General features: G+C 34.9%; 1 protein-coding gene across 23 annotated transcripts; it reads right to left on the minus strand.

Moving 5' to 3' along the window:
- Positions 1 to 211: 211 nt before the first annotated feature.
- On the minus strand, positions 212 to 26,194 carry LOC112032719 (putative disease resistance RPP13-like protein 1). Of its 23 annotated transcripts, none has more exons than XM_065774542.1 (15): positions 25,992 to 26,168; positions 21,912 to 21,956; positions 7,171 to 11,297; positions 6,954 to 7,029; positions 6,539 to 6,693; positions 5,341 to 6,090; positions 5,187 to 5,242; positions 4,896 to 5,080; positions 4,646 to 4,761; positions 4,356 to 4,477; positions 3,215 to 3,368; positions 2,251 to 2,388; positions 1,833 to 1,868; positions 1,326 to 1,481; positions 212 to 871 (listed from the first exon to the last, which is right to left on the minus strand). In XM_065774542.1, the coding sequence occupies exon 3, from the start codon at positions 11,194 to 11,196 to the stop codon at positions 7,201 to 7,203; it is 3,996 nt and encodes a 1,331-aa protein (XP_065630614.1). In that variant the 5' UTR covers positions 11,197 to 11,297; positions 21,912 to 21,956; positions 25,992 to 26,168; the 3' UTR covers positions 212 to 871; positions 1,326 to 1,481; positions 1,833 to 1,868; positions 2,251 to 2,388; positions 3,215 to 3,368; positions 4,356 to 4,477; positions 4,646 to 4,761; positions 4,896 to 5,080; positions 5,187 to 5,242; positions 5,341 to 6,090; positions 6,539 to 6,693; positions 6,954 to 7,029; positions 7,171 to 7,200. The 23 variants fall into 23 exon arrangements, with proteins under 23 accessions (XP_065630614.1, XP_065630613.1, XP_065630596.1 ...); XM_065774541.1 differs by having other exon boundaries at positions 5,183 to 5,242; XM_065774524.1 differs by having other exon boundaries at positions 4,896 to 6,090; positions 25,992 to 26,046; positions 26,125 to 26,194.

The raw sequence follows: 26,194 nt of genomic DNA on the forward strand, positions 1-26,194 counted from the left end.
TTGATGTCATCTTTGCATAGTGCCTGACATGACAAAGAATTCTGGGATCAATCCTATTAGAGCCAACACTTCTTACATTGATTAATAGACTTTGAAGGTCACCAATAACACCTGCACTCACCCAGTCTTGATTTTGTCTGTTTTCAAAAAGTTTCTCAAGCTATTTGCCGGTTGAGAGCACAAAAACACTTTGAATTCCCATATGCTTCAAGGTCACAGAGCTTGTCTCAATAGGAGGAGGAAGGCAGTGAATTTGGAACTTTTTTCGCAGCTGAAGAATCCAGCAGTAACAGTATTACCCATTCTGTCCTTGAAAAACAAGCATGAACCTTTCCAACTTCATCTCTTATCACATCCTGCATAACCAGAAGTTTCCATCCTTGTCAGCCTCTAACACTTCCCTCAGCTTGATAACTTGGTCCTTCTTTAACAAGTAAGCCTCCCTACAAAGCTGCTCCATTATCTTACTATAATCAAGCACTGTCACAGCATTGCCAACAGCTTGATGAAACCAGGGCTTAGAAGAACAGGAACACAACACAACAATATTTTAACAGCATGTATCTCACAGCTTCATGTTTTCGATCCACAACAAAGGCTGTAAACCCCATACATATTCATAAGTACAAGTGTAGCTGCCACACCTTTCACAAGTACATAGTATAAGGCTTCACAAATTGTCTGACAAAGCTCGCACCTTATCTGCTCCAAACCCACCACCTCTACCAAAGATCAACACTTGCCACACCTGACAATCACCAAATTGTATCCAATTGCACACAGTAGGTTTACAGCTTCTTAGAGAATGATTCCCAGCCTTTTCTTTTTTATCATGACCATATGGTCACATTCCTGAATATACAAGGAGTAGCTGCAATAACAAGAATAACATAAGAAAAAAATGCAAGCATCTATGGAGGATCTCTCCATCCAAACTGAGAGCCAATTATTACTGGAATTTGATTCAATAAATTCAAATCTGATAGTGAGATCTGATTCAAACTAATGAAATGGTAAAGATCAACATAAGTTATTGGAATAGTCAAGTTAGTTTATTTCATTCTAATATAAGGTCTGTTCACATTACAATGAACCTATGATATTTTATTGCACCCCAAAATTTCTTTGGAACCAATGAAAAAAGTGTGATTTATTAGAGGGCTCTTTGAACTAACAGTAACTGTTGATTAAAAAAAAGTTTGTTCTTCTTTTGCCTTGATTGGTTGGCTTGTAAATGTAAATATTTTCTAATACTAGAACTGCATGAAAATTTATTTTTGGCTAATGTAGATTGAGTACTTGATCAGACTTATATTATGAAATACCTGCCATCTGCAACACAAGTAAGAATACTTTGATCATCTGTGCAAGGCATGATCTTTGGTTAAAATGACATGCTGCTCAGGCATCATATTCATAAAAAGCCATCGTACCATTATGTGCATATCCACCTATCATTGTTCCTCAACATGATATGTAACCTGCAATCATCACATTACATGGTACAATAATCATCCTGCTGNCCATTATGTGCATATCCACCAATCATTGTTCCAAAGCACTATTTTTAAATGGTACAATAATCATCCTGCCATTATGTGCAAATGAGATCATTTGTATTATTAGTACTATTTTTAATGGTTCTCAAATTTTCCAATACAATATCTATTTCAGGCATTTCATCGAACAACTATATGCCCTTAGGAATAAAGGGTTCATACAATTCAAATAACTTACAAGTACAAGAGACGTGCAAAAAATTCAAGGTGCCAGAATTCAATTGTTAAAAGAAGAAAAAAAAAATTAACATATACAAGCCAAAATTTACATACCTCCTCCAAGTTTTGAAGCTAGACTCTACTGCAACACTGCAAGAATTAGCTTGGGTTAGGGTTTGAATTTTTAAAATTATATTGTTTAAATACACAAATAGAGAGGATTTTATTGTATAATCGTAAAAATTCTTGAACTGAAATATTATGAAACAAAATAACGTTTCTGGAACTCTGCATATTCAGGTTCCTGAGCATATGCATTTTTGTTTGCTTTGGGAAACTAGGCCTTACTAAAATGCATTTTTGTTTCATTTAATAGCTGTAGAAAAGCCCTCCTTTTAGTATATGTTTACTGAATGGAGTTATTAAGTAGGTTACATTGATGGTAGTATAGTGGGAAAGTTTAATCTGCGCCTGAAGAATTAACCAAGTAAAGATGGACAATAGGTAAAAATAAGTGATAATAGTAAACAACCTGAAGTGGAATCAGCTTTATATATAGAGCAAGTACAAACTGAGAAGAATATTTGTGAATTATGGTCCAACCTCCCTTCTCCTTCTGGACCTCCTTTCATGTTTCCATTGTGAAATCCCTCAAAAATGGTCATGAGCTCTGAGAGGGGATAACACACACACAATCAAAATTATACTCTTATCCCAAAGAACATAACTCAATCAATTTGTCTTCCGTATTGATCAAGTTTAAAATTGATTATAAAAATAAAAAAAATTAGTTCAAATACAACCTATAACAAATATTAATGAGATAAAAAAGAGAGATCCTCAAAAAAGCACAATGCAGAAATTCCAAGGGACTTTCATTTACAACTTTCCATTAGCATACCACACTGGAAATCAACCGGTCATCTAATTTTAAAAAGTTCAAGATAATTGGCAAAAACAAGTAAAGTCAAGGAAATGATTGATGGAGCAAAGAATTCATTCTCTATTGGAAAGCCTCCTTATGTGACTACATTATCAACAATTAAAGTAGTTTGCACTCCATTCTAGAATATGAGCAAGTCTCAGCCAAAATTATGAGCTGAAATATATGGGGACTTCTAGGCTCAATAGGAAACTTATAAGCTTGTCCTTGGTGTTTGACAAGAAATGTAGTTTGCTCTCCACTCCCAAAACTCTGAGCATGTATCAGCTAAAATGAATAAAATGTTGTAATTAAAAATGTCCATAGTTCACAAAAAAAAGAAAATTATTATTTTTGAGAGCAAACAAAAACAATGTGAAAAATGAGATTAAGAAGTAGCAATGGTTAAATTAGTAAAACCAAGATCTTAGAATCCATTAAGTCATTGAAGAAGTGTCCTGCTTCCTTATTCATCATACAACAGCTATCTAAAAAATATTTTAAAAAAAAAAAAAAAAAATCAGCATAAGTTAAGGAATTGCGGGGTGACAGTGATTTGGAACAAATGAAATACCTGCCCATCTGTAGCACAGGTGACAATGCTTGACTATCCTCGACAGCATGATCTTTGGTTAAAATGACATTCCGTTCCGGCATCTTATTAAAAAGCTATCCTGTCATTTTGTGCATTTCCACTAATCATCATCTTCCACAACATGATATATAATCTGCAATCAATCAAATTCCAAGATAAAATATCTCCTTTAGTCATTTCATCAAGCAGCTACATGTCCTTAGGGATAAGAGGTTCATACAATTCAAATAATTTACAAACTATAAGAGATGTTGATGAGCTAAAAATCCAATGCCATAAGTTCAAAAAGAAGAAGAAAAAATGAACGTACATAACATAATCCAAAATTTTACATTTCTCCAACTTTTGAAATTCAAGAAAAGCTTTTAGGAGTTCAGAAGCTAGCCTCTACTGCCACACCGCAAGAATTAGCTAATAAGAGGTTAAGGTTCAAAATTTAAAAGTCACATTGTCTAAATACACACATGGAGGAAAGAAGATGGTTTTGTTCTTTCAATTTGGGTATATTGTCAGATTAAGTAATCTACATAAACATATTCTTTAACTGCAATATTGTGATAGCAAATAACGGTGGATTTTTTTCCATGTTCTCAATGGTTTAGCACATATATAATTTATAGGTTGGCCTCCTTTAAACTATACAACCAATTAAAAACTCTCCTGAAAATTTTCAACGAAAAATTCAGTGACAACTATCATCTTGCTTTAGTAAAATTTACAAAAATCCATGTTGGGTTATAATGACCCTTACAATCCAAATCAAAAAAATAGAAATATGAAGCCAAAGTTTCTCATTTCTATCTGAAACTCATATCTATCATATAATTAGTTTTTGGGACAACTTTGTACATTCACCATGATATAATTTATTTTTCTTTTTTTCTCAAAATTATATCTCATTCTTGTGTTAGGGAATGTATCCTTGCTAATAGGCTGTTTTGTTTCATTCAAAGAGATGCAGAAAAGTACCTCCTAATAATATAGGTTAACTCAATGGAACTAATAAATAAGTTAAAATTGATGGCTCAGGCAGTGTAGTGGAAGGGTATAATACTATAATCTGTGCCTCAAAATTCATCAAGATCGATCAAAAGTATAAAAAGATGAAACTATTAATAACCTGAACATGGCTGAGCGTGCAAACTGAGAGGAATATTTGTCAATTATAGAGCACACCTCTATTCTCCTTCTTGCCTTTCTTTCATAGGTTTTTTGTGAAATTGCTGAAAATGGACATGAACTCTAAGAAGTTTGAAAAAAAAAAAAAAAACCATAATCAAAATTAAACCCATTATCCCATGGAGAGAAATTCAATTTCTGTCTTCCATATTGATCAAAATTCTGTATTCCAGTTAGCCTTCTGAGTTAACAATGATGAGAAGCTATGAAAAAAGCTTTTATTATTTTTACCAGATCCCCAAATTCAGCTAATGTGATCATCTCATCTAGAATCCAACAAATCAATGTATTGCTGGGTATTACTAATTAGCCCGTCATGAATGCAACCATCCATCATCAAAGAGTAGCTGAAAACTTGAAATGAAGTCAAGTTAGATAGACAAATCAAACACTGAAATTTCTGTGCTAACACTATCAAGAAAAATTTAGAAGGGGAAAAATATATTGATGGTCTAACTATATAGTAAATTACCGTGCTCACCATAGTGGTTGATCGAAAAGCTGCGATTTCAAGCACAATGTGTACTGCTGTCTGAATGATTTTTTAAGCCAAGATTGTTTGATTACTAAGCCTGAAACTAAGGTTTCAAAAAACAATCTTCCAACAAATTGGTCAAACTGGTTGCACGTCAACTGCATCCCTTACTATATGGAGCAAACTAGTAACTTTGATTACGCACAAAACAAAACATAAGTTAGATACAAAGGAGACAGGACACAAACACAGCTAAAGGTTCAATACAGACAGGACGAAAATAGAGCCCCTACCTACCAGCAGAGGACCAAAAGATATTCATATAGCATTTTGATGTCATCTTTGCATAGTGCCTGACATGACAAAGAATTCTGGGATCAATCCTATTAGAGCCAACACTTCTTACACTGGTTAATAGACTTTGAAGGTCACCAATAACACCTGCACTCACCCAGTCTTGACTTTGTCTGTTTTCAAAAAGTTTCTCAAGCTATTTGCTGGTTGAGAGCACAAAAACACTTTGAATTCCCATATGCTTCAAGGCCACAGAGCTTGTCTCAATAAGAGGAGGAAGGCAGTGGATTTGAAATTTTTTTTGCAGCTAAAGAATCCAGCAGTAATAGCATTACCCATTCTGTCCTTACAAAACAAGCATGAACCTTTCCAATTTCATCTCTTATCACATCCTGCATAACCAGAAGTTCCCATCCTTGTCAGCCTCTATTACTTCCCTTAGCTTGATAACTTGGTCCTTCTTTAACAAGTAAGCCTCCTTACAAAGCTGCTCCATGTTCTTACTATAATCAAGCACTGTCACAGCATTGCCAACAACTTGATGAAACCAGGGCTTAGAAGATTAGGAACACAGCACAACAATATTTTAACAGCATGTATCTCACAGCTTCATGTTTTTGATCCACAACAAAGGCTGTAAACCCCATACATATTCGTAAGTACAAGTGCAGCTGCCACACCTTTCACAAGTACATAGTATAAGGCTTCACAAATTGTCTGACAAAGCTCGCACCTTATCTGCTCCAAACCCACCACCTCCACCAAAGATCAACACTTGCCACACCTGACAATCACCAAATTGTATCCAATTGCACACAATAGGTTTACAGCTTCTTAAAGAATGATTCCCAGCCTTTTCTTTTTGATCATGACCATATGGTCACATTCCTGAATTTACAAGGAGTGGCTGCAATAACAAGAATAACATAAGAAAAAATGCAAGCATCTATGGAGGATCTCTCCATCCAAACTGAGAGCCAATTATTACTGGAATTTGATTTAATAAATTCAAATTTGATAGTGAGATCTGATTCAAAATAATGAAATGGTAAAGATGAACACAAGTTATTGGAATAGTCAAGTTAGTTTATTTCATTCTAATATAAGGTCTATTCACATTACAATGAACCTATGATATTTTATTGCACACCAAAATTGCTTTGGAACCAATGAAAAAAGTGTGATTTATTAGAGGGCTCTTTGAAGTAACAGTAACTGTTGATTAAAAAAAAAGTTTGTTCTTCTTTTGTCCTGATTGGTTGGCTAGTAAATGTAAATATCTTCTAATACTACATGAAAATTTATTTTTGGCTAATGTAGATTGAGTACTTGATCAGACTTATATTATGAAATACCTGCCATCTGCAACACAAGTAAGAATACTTTGATCATCTGCCCAAGGCATGATCTTTATTAAAATGACATGCTGCTGAGGCATCATATTCATAAAAAGCCATCCTGCCATTATGTGCATATCCACCTATCATTGTTCCTCAACATGACATGTAACCTGCAATCATCACATTACATGGTACAATAATCGTCTTGCTGTGCAAATGGGATCCTTAATATTTAAAGGTTCTCAAATTTTACAATAGAATATCTATTTCAGGCATTTCATCAAACAGCTATATGCCCTTAGGAATAACGGGTTCATATAATTCAAATAACTAACAAGTATAAGAGATGAGCGAAAAATTCAAGGTTCCAGAAGTTCAATTATTAAAAGAAGAAAAAAAATTGAACATATACGAGCCAAAATTTACATACCAAGTTTTGAAGCTATTCCCAAAATTGATCATGACCATATGGTCCAGCCTCCTCCAAGTTTTGAAGCTAGCCTCTACTGCAAAAGTGCAAGATTTAGCTTGGGTTAGGGTTTGAATTATTAAAATCATATGGTTTAAATACACAAACAGAGAGGACTTTATTGTATAATCGTAAAAATTCTTGAACTGAAATATTATGAAACGAAATAACGTTGTACCTGAAAGGAAGATCTCTCTGTTTTGCAAAATTATTTCTGCTGCTCCACCAAATCAATTCCAATCGAAGGGATGTTGGAAATCTTTGACCACATTATCCCTTCGTCTTTCTTGCACTTTTGTTTCAGCACAGGACAATCATAAATTTCAAGTCGCTGAAGCGAGGGAGCAAAACACTTCTCTGAGAGAGATGCGAGTTTAGGGCAGAAATAGATGAAAATTTCTTCAAGTGCAGAGAGGTTTTGAAAGAACTTCCAGGAGAGGAATGACAAATTTCGAAAATTTTCAAACCTCAGGGAAGTGAGAGATGTAGGCAACATCAACATCGTCCTCCCATCTTTCTCTTCTGGAAACGAATCCATACTTCCATTAGCAATCGAGAGCTTTGTAAGCGACGTGAGTCTGTGCAGTCCCAACTCAAATACTTGCTCACAGAGATTCGCCCCTGACAACCAAAGATTTCTAAGGTTGGTGGGGAAACACTCTTCCGGAAAGTAGCAGTCACGTACTGATAAATCTTGCAGAAAGTTGAGGTTGTGCATGTTGTTCGGCCAAGCCTCCAGTTTCTCACAGCCTTCGAATTTAAGACTTCTCAAGTTGGTGGGGAGCAAATCTCCCAAAGAGATAAGACTATTACACCTTTGTATATCAATCTCTTCGAGGCAACAGAGGTTGTGTATGTTGTTCGACAAGGCCTCCAGTTTCTCACAGTCTTCGATTTGAAGACTTCTTAAGTTGGTGGGGAGCAAATCTCCTAAAGAGAGAAGACTATTACACTTACATATATCAATCTCTTTGAGGTGAAAGAGTTTGTGTAGGCCTCTCGGTAAGCACCTAAGCTTTTCACATCTATAAATTACAAGCTTTTCAAGTAACGTATCCTTGTTTAACTTGTCTACTATTGACTCCAGTTTTGGACAATCCATTAGCCTCAGGACTTTAAGGGTGGTAGGTAACATGTTTCTCGTTGATAAGGATGTTAGATTTGGACAATTTTCAATATCAAGAAGAGATGCATTGTTGTTACCAATGCAGCTAAGATTCTCCTCATTCGTCAATAAAGAAGAAGTTGAAGAAGCCCCTCCCTCATCCATCACAAATTGCAAGGATTCCAAAGCACTACAGTCTTTGATTGTTAGTGTCCTTACCGTAGACGTCAACTTGATGTTTACAAGACTCAGGCACGATATGATATTGATTGTTATAGGCCCATCCTGACACAAAGATGTCAGTTTACAATTTTCTATTATTAGCCTTTTTACTTTTATAGACCCATGCACAACCTTTTTACAACTCTTAATTATTACTTTTTGAAGCATTGTAGAGCTTGGAATTAAAACAACCAAACGCTCACATGCATAAATAGAAAGTTTTTCCAATGACGGGAGATAATGGGGCAATTGTCCTTGCAATTTGGGGCACTTAGAGATAGAAAGCTCATGCAAGCAAGGGAAGTCTTTGTTGTGAGGACTCCATTCTTGCCATTCATGCATATCCTCAAAGCAAAGTTTCACTAAGCGTTGAAATGGTTGCTTGCAACGTTCCCCATAAAACTCAAGACCGACGCGCCGGACCCTATCCATTCCCTTAATAATAAGGTGCTTGAGAGACGGTAGTTGCCCAAAAGAAGGTAAGAGCTTGCATTGTCCACACCTCTCAATCCATAGGTCCACCATATTAGAAAAAGAAGGATCTCCTAACCAAGTTGGGAATTTGGCACCAACGTAACCCTCAATGGAAAGTGTTTTCACCTTTTCATGAGGTCGTAGCATGTCAAGAATATCTGTCGCAACTCCTGCATCTTGTAAATCACCATTCCATTCCATCCGCAATGTATCTAATTTCTTCTTACCTTTTAAATTGACATTTCTTGCATCATTGGCATTAAGCATGTTCTCCAAGTGGGAAATGCAAAGCGTTCCCCGAAGAGATTTCAAATTCATCAAGTCTACTATCTTATCTTTCCCCACAACAAAATTAGATAGTGTTTGTAAGCTCTTTAATTTTGCTATTCCCGCTGGCATCTCTCTAATTGAACTTGCACCTGTAATATTGAGATGTCGAAGGTTGACCAAATTTTCAATTTTTTTTGGTAATTTTGTGAGATTTTTACAACCTTCCAATATCAATGTTTGTAGGTTGTACAAAGAACTTGTTGATTTTGGTAGACTTTTAATCTTAGTATAAGAAAGGTTGAAGTATCTTAGATGTTTCAAATCACCGATTGAACTTGGTAACTCAAAGATTCTATATCCACTTAAAGATAATACCCTTAAGCATCTTAATTGTGGCAACAAACAATATTTAGCATCAAAATATCCAAGGCTTCCTTTGCAATTTAATGGTAGTGACAAGAAGGTTCGTAAATGCATATCTTTGGGGAAGTAATCAAACTTTTTGATGCAATCATATGAAGCAATATAAGAAAAATGTCGTACCTTTGTAAAAATCTCAAATTGCTTACTACCATCCAATTGATCCTCCAACCTACGATACAAGTCTCCCGCTGCCCATTGAGCTAAATCATGCATGTGGTCATGCATGACAAAGAGAGATTCATTATTGCTTGATTGTTGAAAAAATGATCTCTTGAGTAGGTCACAAAAATAATCACAACCGAGATCTTCAATTGGCTTCTTTTCTTTTGTTTTTTGAACCAAACCTTCTGCCATCCATAATAAGACTAGCTCTTTCACCTCAAATTCATTGTCCTTTGGGAATAGTGAACAATAGGCAAAACAGCCCTTTAAATAAGAAGGAAGATAGTGGTAGCTCAATTTAAGAACGGAAAAAATACTGCTTTTATCTTCAGGAATATCCCAGATCTTGCTATTTAACACATCTTCCCACTCATCAGGATCGTGTTTATTGCGTAAAAGGCCGCCAAGTGCTTTTGCTGCCAAAGGTACTCCCTTGCATCTATCTACAATTTTTGGACCATATTTTTTTAGTTCTGGATACTTACTAAAATCCTCTGCCTCTAACGCGTGGTGGGTAAATATACGTAAACAAGCTTCATCTGACAACCCTTCCAACTTGTAGGCTGTAGGATTCATTTTTAATGAAACATCATAATTCCGAGTTGTGACCACAATTTTAATTCCTTGAACCCCAGATTTAAAAGGCTTGAGTAGGATAGTCCAGTTTTCGTAGTTTTCACACCAAACATCGTCCAACACAAGCAAGAACTTCTTCCCTAATAATTCCTTCTGCAGTTTGCGTTGTAGTGAATCTAAATCATCATGGCAAGATTCAGAAGTGACAGAGTGTAGAATTTCTTTTGTCAATCTTGGAATGTCAAAATCTTCAGACACGCAAACCCATGCTTTCAAATCAAAATAACGGCTCACTTCATCGTCTTTGTAGACTAGTTGGGCAAGAGTCGTCTTCCCCAGTCCACCCATACCAACTATGGGAATCACAAAGAGTTGAGCATCACTTGATTCGAGCAACAACTTGACAATCTTCTGTTTATCTTCGTTTCTGCCATAAGGCTGACCTTCATCCAGAGAAGACGTGGGCGGCCTTGATGTTTTTGTTATAGTCCTTACCCCAGCACCGTCATTCAATTTCAGAACTACCCTCTCTGTCACAATCTCTTGCAATCTTGTATTGATCCCTTCAATCTTGGATCGCATACTGACATCAAACTTTATAGAACTTGGATTGAAACCCACACAACAAGCAGGGATGAACTTCCGTATCTTACTTGTGCTGCGTTCTTCTTCATGCAATTTACGTCGTAAAGCTTCAGTAGCAAACTCGTCCAAGATGTCGTCCACATCATAAACCAAGTCTTCCAGCTCATCCAGCCAAATCTTCACCAACCTGCTTGTCATCTGCCTCTCTTCTGCATCCTCCAGAACAGCATGGATTTTCAGCAACGTTCTCTTCCACTTCTTGAGATCAGCATCAACGTTCTTTTGCCGAAAGATCTTCAACAAATCAGAGGAGCTTAAGTTGACAAACAGCACATCAAAGAAAGCGGCTAAAGCAGGCCCCGCGGCAGCCTCCAAGACAATCGACATGGTTCACTTGTGGAAATGAGAGAAATATGGGAAATGAAGTAACCAGAGAGACACCACAGAAAGTTGAGATGGAACTTGGGAATGAAGAGAGTTATTATGTTCTGTGAAAAGTTCAAGAAAACAGGTGTTCAGAAATTACATAAAGCTTGATACAAAGCGAGAAAGATACAAAACGAAACACGCCAAGAATTGGTTGCTTTATTCATTGGGTGGGGCTCTGCTCATGACTTTTGAAATCCAGCCAAAGGAACTCAAACTTAATGTCGGTAGGAATTTTCAAATGATTACAATATACTTTTGTGTAAAAGTGGCATCTAAAATAAATAAAGTGCTCTAATTTTATTTAATTTTTTTAATAATTTAAACCACTTCTGGGTCAATTTTTTTTTTTTTGGTAAACTCTTCTGGGTCAATTAAAACTACTTTAAGCTTATCTAAAAGTTTTTTCAATCCATTTAAACCCTACCGTCCATTTAAAATTATCTAAATTTTATCAACAAAATTTATTATTAACTCAAATATATAACCTTCAATAGCTTTTTTTACTATATTCTTAAAATTCAACGATTCATTTTCAATATCTATACTATTTATTGAACTGAATTTTTATGTAGTTCAAAAATATACTCGGCAAATTTCTTTTAGAAATAGTCATAAAGGTCAAATAATGAATTTCATTTTAAATTCAAAAAGAGAACTTTTAAAATTTAGAATTTATTTTCCCTTCATATTCATTTTTTTATTCCCTAAAATTTAGCATTCTTTATTCCTTTTTTATCTGAATAAAAAGTAAACCACCCCTAATTTAAAAAATAAAAACTCTAAGAAAACTCCTAAAATTTATCATTCTTTCCCCTCACATTCATTTAATTTTTTCTCCCAAAACTTTTTGAGCGAAAACACTATTTTGGTCTCTACATTTTCGAGTCACAATCAATTTAGTCCCTACATTTTGATAATGGTCAATTTGGTCCATACTATTAACTCACTAACGAAAAATGTCTACATAACAAATAGTTTGCATTATTGGCATGTCTAATATTTAAATATTAAATAAAATGTTGATGCAGCAGAATTTTAGTGGCTACATCAACGCTTAAATGGTAAGAAAACTCCACATCAGCTTTTTTAAAAATAATTGGTGTAAATGCACTTTTAGTCCCTACATTTTGACGTTTTTCCATTTTAGTTCCTACATTTTATTTTTACCATTTGTAGTCTTTAAACCAATTAACGCAGAATATTTAAGTCCTTGAATCACTGTTCCGTCACCAAACTCACGAGAAAACTAACAGATCAATAAAATAATAATAAAAATTCAATGTAGCACTGACACGTCAATATATAAATTTAAAAAATTAATTTATTAATTTAACTAAATAAAAAAAATAAAAATAAAAACAGAATTAAAGAACTTAAATATCCTGCGATAATTGGTTTAAGAACTAAAAGTGGTAAAAATAAAATGTAAAGAGTAAAATAAAAAAATTAAAAAAAAAAAGTTAAAATGTAAAGACTAATAGTACATTTACGCCAAAATAATTTTCTTTTCTTTACCAATTTTCTACTATCTTTATATTTTTTCTTTTTAATTTTATTACAATTTCTTTTAGCCAAACACCCATTCGCACCACCAATCTTTGACAACCAAGTCCTCCGTAGCACCTAAAAATCTCCTCCATCACAGATCTAGGAAACCTACGTGAGAGACAGAGGGCAAGAGCCTTGAGTTGGGAGAGAATCAGAATAAGTGATAAAGGGTTAGATTTAAGTTTGATTGTGAGAATTGAGGGTTTGTTTATTTGAGGAAAGAGGAAGAGATAGAAGCCACTGACGTTAGCGGTGGTGGCAGTGTAGATCTAGCCATGGTGGCTGGTCAAGAGAGACAAAGAGGGCTGAGAGAGAGAGAGAGAGAGAGAGAGAGAGATTAAAAAATGAAAAATGAGCTTCGGCGGTGGCAAGATCCATGTAGATTAGTGGACAGAGAGGCGGATGCTTGTGCTGTGGTGGCGGCGGTAGTGGCTGCAATGAGCGTTGTTGGGAGGCCGATGCTTCTCTCTCTCATATTTTCTATTGTCGTCACCGCATGATCTGCAAAATGGGTACATGGATAATGGATTTGATTGAAATGTGTTTCAGTTTTGGGTTCTCTTGTTGTGTATTCTTTTATAGATGTAGTGATTTTGGGGTACATGGATCATCTGACCATCTTCTTGATTTGTAAGCATATTTTGATTATTGGGATTACTGGGAAGTGAAGATTGGGTCTCAAAATGTTGCTTCAACTCTGGGAAAGGTGGTTCAATTCTAGTGCAGTAATCTAAATGGTAAATGGAGGCATTCTTCCATTCCTGTTTAGAACTGGTAAGAGGTGTGTCATGCTGTAATCAGGGGAAATGTTCTTTTATAATTCATTTACAGAAGAAAAAGATTTTACCCGAGTGTTGCACTTGCAACTGGACACAGCCTCTCGTGGGGACCCATTTCCAAAATAATTAATGAACAATTTCTAAACAATGAATGGTTAAAGAAATTGTAATAAAATTAAAAGAAAAAATAAAGATAGGAACAAAATTGGTAAAGAAAAGAAAATTATTTTTTAAAAAGCTGACGTGGATTTTTCTTACCATCTAAGAACTTATGTAGCCACTAAAATTATGCTACGACAACATTTTATTTAATATTTAAATATTAGATATGCCAACAATGTAAACTGTTTGTCACGTAGACATTTTTTATTAGTGAGTTAACGATAAGGACTAAATTGACTGTTATCAAAATGTAGGGACTAAATTAACTGTAACTCCAAAATGTAACGACCAAAATAGTGTTTTCGCATACTTTTTTCTATATCACTATACCACTTTCAAACACATGTTTAAAAAAGAAAGGGATAATTACAGTAAACCCACCTGAGGTTAGGCCCGTTTTCACTTTGCCTACCCGTGGTTCAAAACTTATCACTTTACCCACCTGAGGTCACTTCCGTTATCACTTTACCCACCTGAAGTCCCTTCCGTTAGAGATCTGTTACCCACCTTTCCCTTTGCCGTTAAAAGAACACATTTTTAGAGAAAAACAAACATAACACGAATCAAAAAGTTAGGGTTTGAATTTTTTTGAAAGAGCTTGGAGGGTTTTTAGAGTTGAGTTCAAGAGTATGGTTCTATGTAATGATCTCTGTTGTGAAATAAATGGCCAAACCAAAAAAAAAAAAAAAAGAGGTATGAACACTCTTCACTCTTCACTCTTCAAACAACGACCCAACCCAGAACACATGGGTGGTTCATAATGTTTTTCCCCTTCAACGACCTAACCCAGAACACTCTTCACTCATCAACATGATCTTCCCCTTCAACATGATCTTCAAACAACGACCCAACCCAAAACACCAACGGCCAAACGGCCAAACAACCAAACAGCAGCAACGACCCAACCCAGAACACATGATCAAAAAATTTTCAAACCCAGAACAGGGGCTTCTTGACGATATGATCGGGGCTTCTCGCACCCATCCTGTTGAGAGTTCTTGGACATCCAGTGGCCGGAAAAGCCTTGGCGGCTTGTAGTAACTCCGACGCGTGGTTCTTGGCTCTGTTAAGGTGGGTTTCTCGTTAGCTCAGTCTCCGATGCCGAGGTTACTCATGGACGAGGCTATCGTGACTCTAGGTCCACCGGTGTTATGGTGGGTAGCTGACGATGGCGGAGATTGAGGCTCCGAGTCTGACAGTGGTGTCGCCGATCCTTGGTCGGTATCCATGGGTGGTTCATAATCGTTTTTCTCCTCTCTCAGACCTGGGTGATTGGGTTGTTGATGAGTTTGTGGAAGGGGAAGATCATGTTGAAGTACAAAAGAGCCACCACCGGTGTAATACTTGTTTTAATTTCAAACAATTTGATTTGTAGTTGTTTGGAATTTTATTTCTTACATTCATATACATTTTTTTTAATATCAAACCCTAACTTTTTGATTCGTGTTATGTTTGTTTTTCTCTAAAAATGTGTTCTTCTAATGGCAAAGGGTGAGGTGGGTAACAGATCTTTAACGGAAGGGACTTCAGGTGGGTAAAGTGATAACGGAAGGGACCTCGGGTGGGTAAAGTGATAAGTTTTGAACCACGGGTAGGCAAAGTGAAAACGGACCTAACCTCAGGTGGGTTTACTGTAATTATCCCAAAAAGAAATTATAGTTATGACTTATCTTTAAAATTTATCATTTTTATTTGTTTGAAAAATTAAAAAAAATATATTTATTTTCAATAGATGTAAATTAGTAACCTTTTATCCAAAAAAATAAAAGAACCTCTGATCACATGCAATACGCGTGCTGATCACATGCAATACGCGTGCTTAAAGGCTAGTATTTTCATAATGTGTTTAAAATTTATAAACATTAAATAAATTCATTGTATTTCATAAAAAATAAAATATAAATTAATTGTATCATAATAAAAAGAAGTCATGTTGTAAACAATGTAAAGTAAAAAGATAAGTGTATAAAAATAGGCTGACTGTAATATCTTGGCCAAACTTTATGGTTTACTTTTGTGTGGTTAATTATTATTTATTTGAGCCACTTATTTTCAATAATTGATAGAAGGGTATGTATATAACATGTTATTTTATAATACCATTGAATATAATCATTACGTGCACAACGTCCATATCATATACTCAACTCGATCAAACCACTCAACTTAAACATGAAGGTGATGAATTATCAATTTTCTTTTCGAAATGGAGAGGATTAAAAAAAAAAAAAAAAATTGGAGCTTCAAAGACCCTGTGACTGAGACCGACACTAAATGTGTGTTTTTCGAACTTTTTTTGGTAGGTATTTATTGTCCACATTAATCATACAATTAACTGATTCATCACAACAATGTATTGCATTTTTGAAGACTTAAACTTCCAATTATTTTTTGGACTCCAAGTCACTTGGAAGCTTTTAAATCCATGCTTAAGGTCGACAGCCTCCCCAACAATCGACATGGTTCGCTTGTGGAAATGAGAGAAATATGGGAAACGAAGTAACCAAAGAGACACCACAGAAAGTTGAGTTGGGACTTAGGAGTGAACCGTTTCGTGTTTTTTTTTTCTTCTTCTTCTTCTTTTGCTGTCACAGTTATTGCTCTCTCAGCTTCAAAAAGTTGACATAAATGACATAAAGCTTGACTGCTTCACTACATTTACACTTACAAAGAAATGAGGATTGAGATCAGACCTGATGCAATTCACTCATTAAATTAATATTACACAATTTGGAAGTACCTCTCCTCGTCTTCGCCAATGGCAATCTTATCCAAACCCTCACACAATATTGAAGAATCCGAGGAGGCTGGCATGATGGGCACTGGTTACTATAGGTAGGAGTTGACTCCGAGGAGCCAATTTTAGAGGCTTGGTGCCTGATTGCTACCACTATACACTGCCTGGCATCCCAACAACTCTCAAACTCCTCCCTCAATAGGATACATCAACTTTACATGCAAAGATGAAGATACAGCCCCCAAAGCGTGAAGCCATGGCCTTACTAAGATTGCCACATAGGGTGAATAAGCCTCCACCATAATAAAATCCGCATTCACCACCTCCTCTCCCATCTAAACGAGTAACTTGATCATACCCCTTGGAACAATGGTCTTTCCATCAAATCCAACCTAAGGGACATCATACATACTAAGGTCTTCGGGCTTGTGTCCCAAGCTTTTGAATAAATTTGGATACATGATCTCGGCCCTGCTTCCCTGCTCAATCATTACCATCTTGGCATCGAATTCTGCGATTTGCAAAGTTGCTACATGCACATCATCATGGGGCTGAATCGTTCCCTCCTTATTAGCCTCAGAGAATCCCAGGATTGGCTGGTCCTACAGCTTGAACTTCTTAAATGGCACACCTTCCTCGTGCATTTTTTACTGTGGAGATATCTTCATCACCCCGTTGAGAGAGCTAGGGTCTTTCCTTGGAGCCAATTGATTGTTCCAAGGGAAGACCAAGGAACATTACTTCTCTGAGACACTGTCGTGGGCTATCCTCCTTGGATGGCAAGTTGGTACAAAAATTGCTTCAACTTCCTAGTTTTGACCAATTGATCGAGGAAGAGTTGCAAAGTCCTGTAATCCTCCGTAGTATGACCTCATTCCTGATGATAATAACAGTAAAGATTCTGGTTTCTCTTGGTGGGGTCTCCTTCCATTCTATTAGACCATTTAAAGTAGGGCTCATTCTTGATCTTTTCCAACACTTGGTAGATCGGCTCCTTAAACACCAATTTACCATTTAGGTCCAACGGGGTTGCGGGGTACATAGTTGAAAAACTCTCTCCTTGGATGAGAAGGTCCATACCGGTTGGCCCAGTTATCTCTTTGGTCAATTGTAAAAACTTTGACTTTCCCCTTACTCTAATTCTGATTGCCCTCCTTTGTGCTCTTCAATTCGATCCATTAACTGGTGCATACTCTGAAAAGGCTTCATGGTAAGGGACTTCCAGAGATCAGAGTGCGTAGGAAGACCCACCTTGAAGGTTCTTACAGCTACATCTTTGAATCCCCATCAATTTCATTGTAAAGCTCCTAATATCTATCAGAATTATTTTTTAGGGTCTCTCCTTCTCTCATAGACATTGAGAGCAAAGAGTCTAAGGGCCTCGGAACTCGACTGTATGTTACAAACCTAGCTCCAAATGCCCTCATCAGCCCTTTAAAAGAGTTTATCGATCCTTCCTCAAGGCCATCAAACCACTTCATGGCAACAAGGCCGAGACTCGAGGGAAAGACTTTGCACATCAATGCCTTGTTCTTAGAATGGATGGTCATCCTCTGATTAAAGTAGCTCACGTGTTCAATCGAATCCATCTTGCCATTATATATTGTGAAAGTGGGCTGATTGAAGCAGCAGGGGAGTTCAGCTTGCTCAATGTGTCTAGTGAAGGGTGAGCATGATATTTGAAGAAGTATATTTCCTATGGCATCATTTCCCACACTTCTCCGAGGTAGAGTCCTAGATCTCTTGTGATGATGCCTTTCACCAAAAGTGTAACAAGATGTCAATATGAAAGACTCACTAGGTGGAGTTTTGCTTCTTCGTCAATAACTTCTGTTATCCTCAAAGCCAAAACTCTGGCTTAGGGTGGGGGTCCTCTCCTCCTTTATCCGAGCCTTGTGGTGGAGGCGTCGGCATAGCCGATCCACTTTCCTCTTGAAATTATATACCTCCTCGTCATGCGAGTTATGACTGGCATGATGCTGACCGATATGTTCGGAATGTACAGATAGAGCTCTTTCATTGTAAGTGTGGCCCATATCATGGTCCCTTCTTCGTTCAAGATTTACGAACTGGTCCCTCCACTGGGACCCAACAAACTCTAAGGAACCACTTCTTCTAGGGTTGGCCATAATAAGAAGGTTTTTACTCAAGGGTACTTAGGAGATTTTCCCATAGACAGCGCCAATTATGGGGGGCAAAAATAAGTTAAGCTTGCTTTTTTCCCCACACAATTAATTTATAAAGGTTGAATGCGAATAAACCTTTAATACCCCCCTGCTTAAATGTATTAGATTAACTAGAAAAGAGAGGATTAACATTTAGCATAATTGTATGACATGAGATTTGGTTAGAAAGAGCCTCGACAAGCTTATGTTATGTTCCTTGGGTTTGGTTCAAGATGCCAATTACACTTGTTCTTGGATTACAATCATAATCTTATATTTCTCCCTGTTCATAAAATGTCTCATGCCAGTTTTACAGAGGCCTTTCTGCCTTATATAGTCTCCCAGGTTGTATCTTAGCCTTCCACTTTGAGGGTTTTGATTCATTTCCCTTGATACTTGTCCCATCAGGACTTCATTGCAAGGTTTCTGCACTAGGTTTTGAGCTGTGATGACACTATTCAGGGGTCTTTTCCTCATTAATGTGGCCAACTAAGTGGGTTCAAAGCATTGAATGCGAAGGTGATGGATGTCTTTTATGCATTCTTCCTTTCCATGCTTAACGATAAATCTTCCTACTCTTCCTCAGTTTATGCCCAATGGTCTTTAGAACTGATCCTTAGCCCTTTCAAGGACAAACTAATATCCTCAGGGCCCTCGGGCATTGCAGCCTCCTTGTGCCTGTGATGGATTTTTTACAACTTTCCCACGGGCTTGCTGTCAATGCCTTCTGAGGTCCGTTCTTCTGACATTGGACTTTTCTAACTTGCCCCTGCTCTTGAATTCTCGTCCTCCCACACTACTTTTATTTTATATTATAACTGATATTCATAATATTTTATTATATTATATATTTTAATAAGCCATCTCTAAAAAGGAGTATATAAATATATTCATACTTTTATACTTCAAAAATTAATTATAACTTTTAAAGTTTTTTTTCATGCTTTATTATTTTACATTGATTAACTTTCTTATCTAGAATATGCTTGAAAATCATTTAATTTTTCCCATATATATATATATATATATATACTAGTCGCTAACCCGTGCGATGCATGGGATAGTTAAATAAAAATTAAAAGTATTTATTTTGCTTAAAGGTTTATGACTTGACTTATTAAAAGTGTATAAATTGAAAATGAATGAAAATAAGTAATATTTTATTCAATATAATGGTTTAGAAAAATTTTTTTTCTTTTACATCATTGGTTCCACATAAGCAATTAAATCTACTATCCACCACAAATCTAATCTATGTTATCCTGATAATAGATCTACAAATTACATTCTCATATCCTCCATCATTTGGAAGGTAATGATTGTATGTAATGTATAAATTTAATTATTTTACAATATAAAATTATTATGATAGATGATTAAAATAATTAAAATAAAATCTAATGTTTTGGAAATTTTTTGAAATAGAATTTTAAATATCTTAAAACTTATTTAATAAAGTTTATATTTTACCTAAAAGTGAAGATAACCACAGGTCCAATTTTTATTTTATAGCATAGGATGTTACAGTTAGCTCCATCCCATGTGTTATACATTAGTCCATTATGATAGTTCCAAATAATATCCTAATACCTATCTATATGAGTTTTCTTTTAAATGATACCATAAAGGATGGAGTTTAATAGAAGTCATTTAAGATCCAACGTATCCGATAATTTGTTTTTAAAAAAAATTAATTTCAAAAGTCTTTTTGATCGTAAATTCTTTTAATCATAAAATAGACTCTATCTAAACTCTAAAGGAAAGAGTTCAAAATGATCATATCATTGATACCATATCATGATGATTGCAAATAATAATATTATTATTCATGATTAATAGATGAACAATGAAACTATGAATTAACAATTTAACAATTCTATAAAGTTGTAATTTACAATTTTGTTTTATGTTAGTTTTATTCCATGACAAAAAATGTTGTAATTACTTTAATTTTGTTCATTGTATTTTGTGGGATTTTATTGTATTGGGTTTAGTATTAAATTGGTGAAGACTCAAGCTTAATTAAAGATCAAGTGGATTTCGCGAGAACTCGAAGTAGCCACATGAGAAGCACATGACTGGAAGCTGAAAAGTCATGCTAGGTTGTCAGTTTTGCGAGTGTCTCGTAGGTAAGGCATTCCTGCGAGGTAGTTACGAAACATTCTGGCTGGAAGATTTTTTAGAGTGACTTTCTTACCCTTCACTCATACTATATATACTCTCATTACCGACAAAAATAAAAGAGGTCATTCAGAGAGAAAACCCCTAGATAGGTTTTTTACGACACACACACCCATCTTTTAGAAAGAGAGAGCTACTCATCCTTAGTGAGAAATCATTATAGCCTCTTCTTCTACCCTCTCCCATTATCATACCTTGAGAGGAGATTTGTACCAAACACAACCCACACTTTTCAGAGTGTAGAGAGTGTTTTGGAGCTTGGAAAGCTCTGAAAATTTGCCAAAAGAAGCCAGTAAGGCTTGGCGGATGCAATCGGGCGTGTTGCGGGATCCGGAAAGCTAGACAAAACACGATTTCGAGAAGCCTTATTGGAATAGGAGCTTAGAGGGCTTAGATACATTGGGTAGATCAGGCTTGGAAGGTCTCTTGCTATTCCTGTATCCCAACTGATTGTCTAGTAAATCAATTTACCGCTTGGAGGGCGGCGGAGAGGTTTTTCGCTGAGTTCTTCAATTTCCTCTTCGATAACACATCGCTGTATTATCTTGTGTTTGCATTCTTCTTCCCTACTCTTTTAGTTTTCATGTTACTGCTGTGTTTTATTGAATATGGCTTAGAGTAGCTATTTTGTTTATCTGCTTGCATTTACTCTATTCTGCACTTAGTATAAGTTAGAGTAAAATCAATCGAGTCGTAATTTTTAATTTGGGGGTTTAAACAGCTCTTATGTTTTAACACATTTTCGAGCTTTCAAATTCAAAATGAAAACACATATACAGAATTTCTACAACAACACATATACAGAAGACTCCAAATATTGGAACATACTTCTTCTTTCATTATTCAATCAAAACCAAAGTCTCGAAAATAATTTCAATTCTATTAAACCCGATATACATACATACACAAGAACGTAAAGAATTCCAAAAATAAAAACAACAATTTCCAAAAGCCTTTGCCTAATATAGTCACTATTTTTTTTTTTAAAAGATTATGCGTTCTTTAGTTCTTTTTCCTTTCATGTTTCCTCAAACTTTTTCTAGTTGACCAAATATCTCTCATATATGTTAACACTAAACCTAATAAAAAAACTTTACATACCTTTTGTTTTGAAGGCGCTCCAAGAACCAAAATCAATGCAAGAGACTACATAAAAGAAAGAGAAATTTACATTGATGATCAATACCTTCAAAGAAATATTTATCTGTGACTCAAACTAACAAACCAAAACCAAATACAAATTTCCATAAAGCATAAATCAAAGAGAAGACTACCAAACGAATTTACAGCACACACAAACCAAAAACAAAAGTCGCTAACCCGTGCAATGCACAGGAAATTTTATTTCCGTTTTGAATTTATTAAATTTTATTAGAATGAAAAAAATATTTACTAAACTATCTACTTTATTATTAATCATTTTGATTATAAATTATTAAGCAACAAAATTTGAGTAGAGGATCAACATCAATACCTAGGAATTCACTTCTTTTTCTTTTTTTTTGATAGGTTAACCTAGAAATTCACAACCCTCATCAATCTCAAGAGCTAATAACAACATGAAACATAAAACCAAATTATAGAAATGCACATATATATTCTCAAATCTATAGATTGTAATCCATGACTATTCAAATAGGGAGGAAAATCCCTATTTAATCTCAGACATTTTGTCGAATACTTTTAATGGTGATGAGGCTAGACTCTCTTCATGTATGTAAAGGTCTTAAAATTTTCAGCTATTATAGGTTCTATGAGGGTAAATATAAAATTCAACTACAAAATTTAGATTGAAATTGTAAACTAAATAACTGAATTTTACTAAATTCATTTGATAGGAGTATATAGACTTTGAATATATTTAAAAATTTATTAATTATAGTTTATATAAATACTTAAAATTATATGTGCATATTTTAACTAATATACCTATATATTAGTACTTAAATTTCAGCATTAATAATAATAAACGTGGTGATATAATTAATTGGATTTGGATGATAACAATATATAATAATAAACATATCCTTTTTGTTACCAAATGAAAGGCTAGTTATGTAAAATTGAAATTTCTAACAGTTCTACCAAAAAAAAAAAACAAAAAAAAAAAAAAATCTTAAAGTTGTTTCAAGTTTCAAAACACTACAGTAAATTCACATGAGAGGTCTAGATGACTCATAAACCAAGAGCCACATAAAACAAAAGAAAAATAAATGATGGTCCAACTAAAGCATAAGAAGAAGGAGAAGAAGTAGAAGAAAGGGAGGGTGGACTGAGAAAACTTGAGGAGTAGGAGAGGGAGATGGCCGGCAACGTGTGGATGACAATTGGAAACATGATAATTACATCAACGTGAGTTCTGCCACTAATTTCTCTTTTCTTTTTCTTTTCTTTTTCACGTTTTTGTACTACCCGATTTAGATTTTCTGATACAGTCCAGTATCAAGTGGTACGTTTTAGAGGTAATTTGATATCGGTTCACTGGCCGGAACAAAAAATATCTGCCAGTATGGTATGGTAACGACTTCCATGGCTATGGCTGGTGAATAAGGTCCAAATTGCAAGGATGGCTAGATATTCAAGTTTTATGGGTGTGGATGTGCGCGTCTCAACTCTGAAGTTTTTCAAGTTTGGGGGTTTTCAGAAACAAAGTCGCTTCGTCTAAGGCAAAGCCGCATTGCTTTATATATATAAATAAGAGAGTACTAACAGGAGTGCCTCTTTTTGTTAACGTAAGTTTTTTTTTTTTTTTTTGGAATTAAATTATATATATTATTTTTTAAACATTATGTTGGGCTGACGTAAAAAATTGAGATGCTAGCAGAGGTTTCAGTTATATATATATATATATATATTAGTTAATTATGCCAAATTTATAAATTTAATATCTATATTTATATTTAATTAATTAATAAAGTAATTATGACATTAGTTGAACTTTGGTCCAACTTTAAAAATCTTAAGGACTCATTTGGTTTATGTGTTTAAAAACTGAAAATTGTTATTTAAAAATATTTGTGAAAATACGTGTGGGTGAAAAAGTGTGTTGAAATACATGAAATGCTGTTTAAAAACTAAAAAATGTTGTTTGAAAACACAAACCAAACGGGCCCTAAATCTCTCCCCTTACTGGTTTTGTGAACAGTATGAGTTTAAAAATAGTTTGGTACACATTAAAAGAAGAGAAAAAAGTACGCTCATGGTCTAGCAAAATTAGGTAAAGATTTATAGAGGGGATGAAAACATGGACTGCTTTCTTAGAGCATCCACAACAATGGAGCTAAAAATATAGCTATTTAACTCCACCAAAAGTTACTTTACCTATTTTACCTACACACATGCTGCAGCAGTGGATCTATTTTAGTTTTCAACACAATAAAATAATATACACATACTACCACCAAAAAAACACCACAAACGGCACAATTCACAACCACTGCCAAAGAACAACCACCCAACAACAACTAGCAAGCCAAGACCACCCACAACCACTGCCAAAAATCCAACAGGTCTGAGCTTGATTTTCAAACCAAGAGTGTTGAGCTAGCACCCCAGACCACCATCAAACCCACCATCTGAGCTTGATTGAGAGAGAGAAGAAACAAGACCAAGAGGCACAAAACCCACCATCAAACCTAGACCACCGTTGAACCAGACCAACCATCGCCAATCATGCCATCGCCGACTCACTAACCCACGCCATCCACGAAACCCACCGACCCACGCCATCGCCAATCACACAAAAAGAAGAGAGAAAAGATAGTGAAGAGATAAAGAAGGAAGAGAGAGGGCTGAGACTCTTGAGTCTGACGAAAAGAAAGAGAAGGAAAAGAGAGAGAGAAAAAAAGAATATTTTAATGGAAAAGAGAGAGAAAAGTTAAATAAATTTTTTTTTAGCTTTGCGCTACAGTGCACATCTATAAATGGATGTGCATTGTAGTTGAACAGGTAAAATTTTTACCTATGCCTTCACTGCTATAGCATGGTTTTTAGGGGTTTGAGGAGCTAAAAATACCAATATAATTTTTTAGCACCACTATTGTGGATGCTCTTACCTACTCAAGTGCATCGTATTTTGGCTTCTGGTTTAGCCATTGTTTGAGTAATAAAATGTCTACAATGATTCTTAAAAATAAATAAATAAAGTGCTCTAATTTTATGTAATTTTTTTAATATTTTAAACTACTTCTTGGTAAATTAAAACTACTTTAAGCTCATTTAAAAGTGTTTTCAATCCATTTAAACCCTACAATTCATTAAAATGATCTAAATTTTCTCAGAAAATTATTATTAACTTAAATATATATCCTTCAATGAATTTACTATATATGAGAAAATAATAAGTTTTTTGTTAGGAAGTATAAAATAATAAGTTAATTAAATAGTTTGTGAATAAGTTCAAGCTTGTTCAATAAATATAAAATGACTTGTCAGTCTTAAAAAAAATTAAAGGATATATGAATTAATAAAAGTTGTAAAGATTATAAATAACTAATTGACTATATTTTAGGGATTGTATAAGTATTATTTTAATGACTTGAGTTTATTAATCTTATATGAAGATATACATATAAGACTCGAATGTTATAAAGTCGCATGGTTATTTTATTTTTTAAATCTGGGTTGATTGTAGAAATGGCAGATTAGTAACTAATTATTGAAAATACCACTCACCAGTCCCCACCCCAGTCTCCAATTCTTAACGAAAAATTTAATTCTAATCAAGTGAACCACTAAACCAAGAGCACCAATTATCTTAGCTTCAAGAAGGTAAGAAAAGAAAATTTGAATTTTTTTCTCATGGCTAATTATTATGCTGGCCGAATAAGGATTGGGAGTGAGAGAAATTTGGGAAATGAAGTAACCAGAGAGACACCTCAGAAAGTTGAGTTGGGACTTGGAGTGAAGAAAGCGTTACTATGTTCTGTGAAAGCCCAAGAAAACAATGAACTGTTTCGGTTTTTTTTTTTTTTTTTTTTTTTTTTTTTGCTCTCAAAGCTATTGCTCTGGCTATATGACTTACGAAGAAATGAGGATTGAGAGCAGACCTGATGCAATTCACCCCTCTTCTCTCACAAAATTTTAACTTTTAACTTTTAAATTTAAATTTTAATATATTTAATTTAATAATTGAGATTAAAAGTTATTTTTTAACAAATATTTTAGAATCTGTGATAGTACCTGGTGGTTTTTTGTAGCAAATCAGTGTTGCTTGGAATTTTGTTGATCAAAAACTCTACATTCAAAATGTTTTTCTCAAATCAGATACATAAGGCATAAATAAAATAAAAATAGAGAAGAGAAGAAGAATAACCTGCAGCAGTACGGAAAGGATAGCAGCAAAGAGATGAGATCTATTCTGGTATGAGCTGCGGAGATGGTGT

Source organism: Quercus suber, unplaced genomic scaffold (assembly GCF_002906115.3).
Source record: "Quercus suber isolate HL8 unplaced genomic scaffold, Cork oak 2.0 scaffold_94, whole genome shotgun sequence".
Classification (NCBI taxonomy): domain Eukaryota; kingdom Viridiplantae; phylum Streptophyta; class Magnoliopsida; order Fagales; family Fagaceae; genus Quercus; species Quercus suber.

Excerpts from the sequence above, each read along its gene's own strand:
- LOC112032719 (XM_065774524.1), bottom strand. The coding sequence starts at position 11,196 with ATGTCGATTGTCTTGGAGGCTGCCGCGGGGCCTGCTTTAGCCGCTTTC.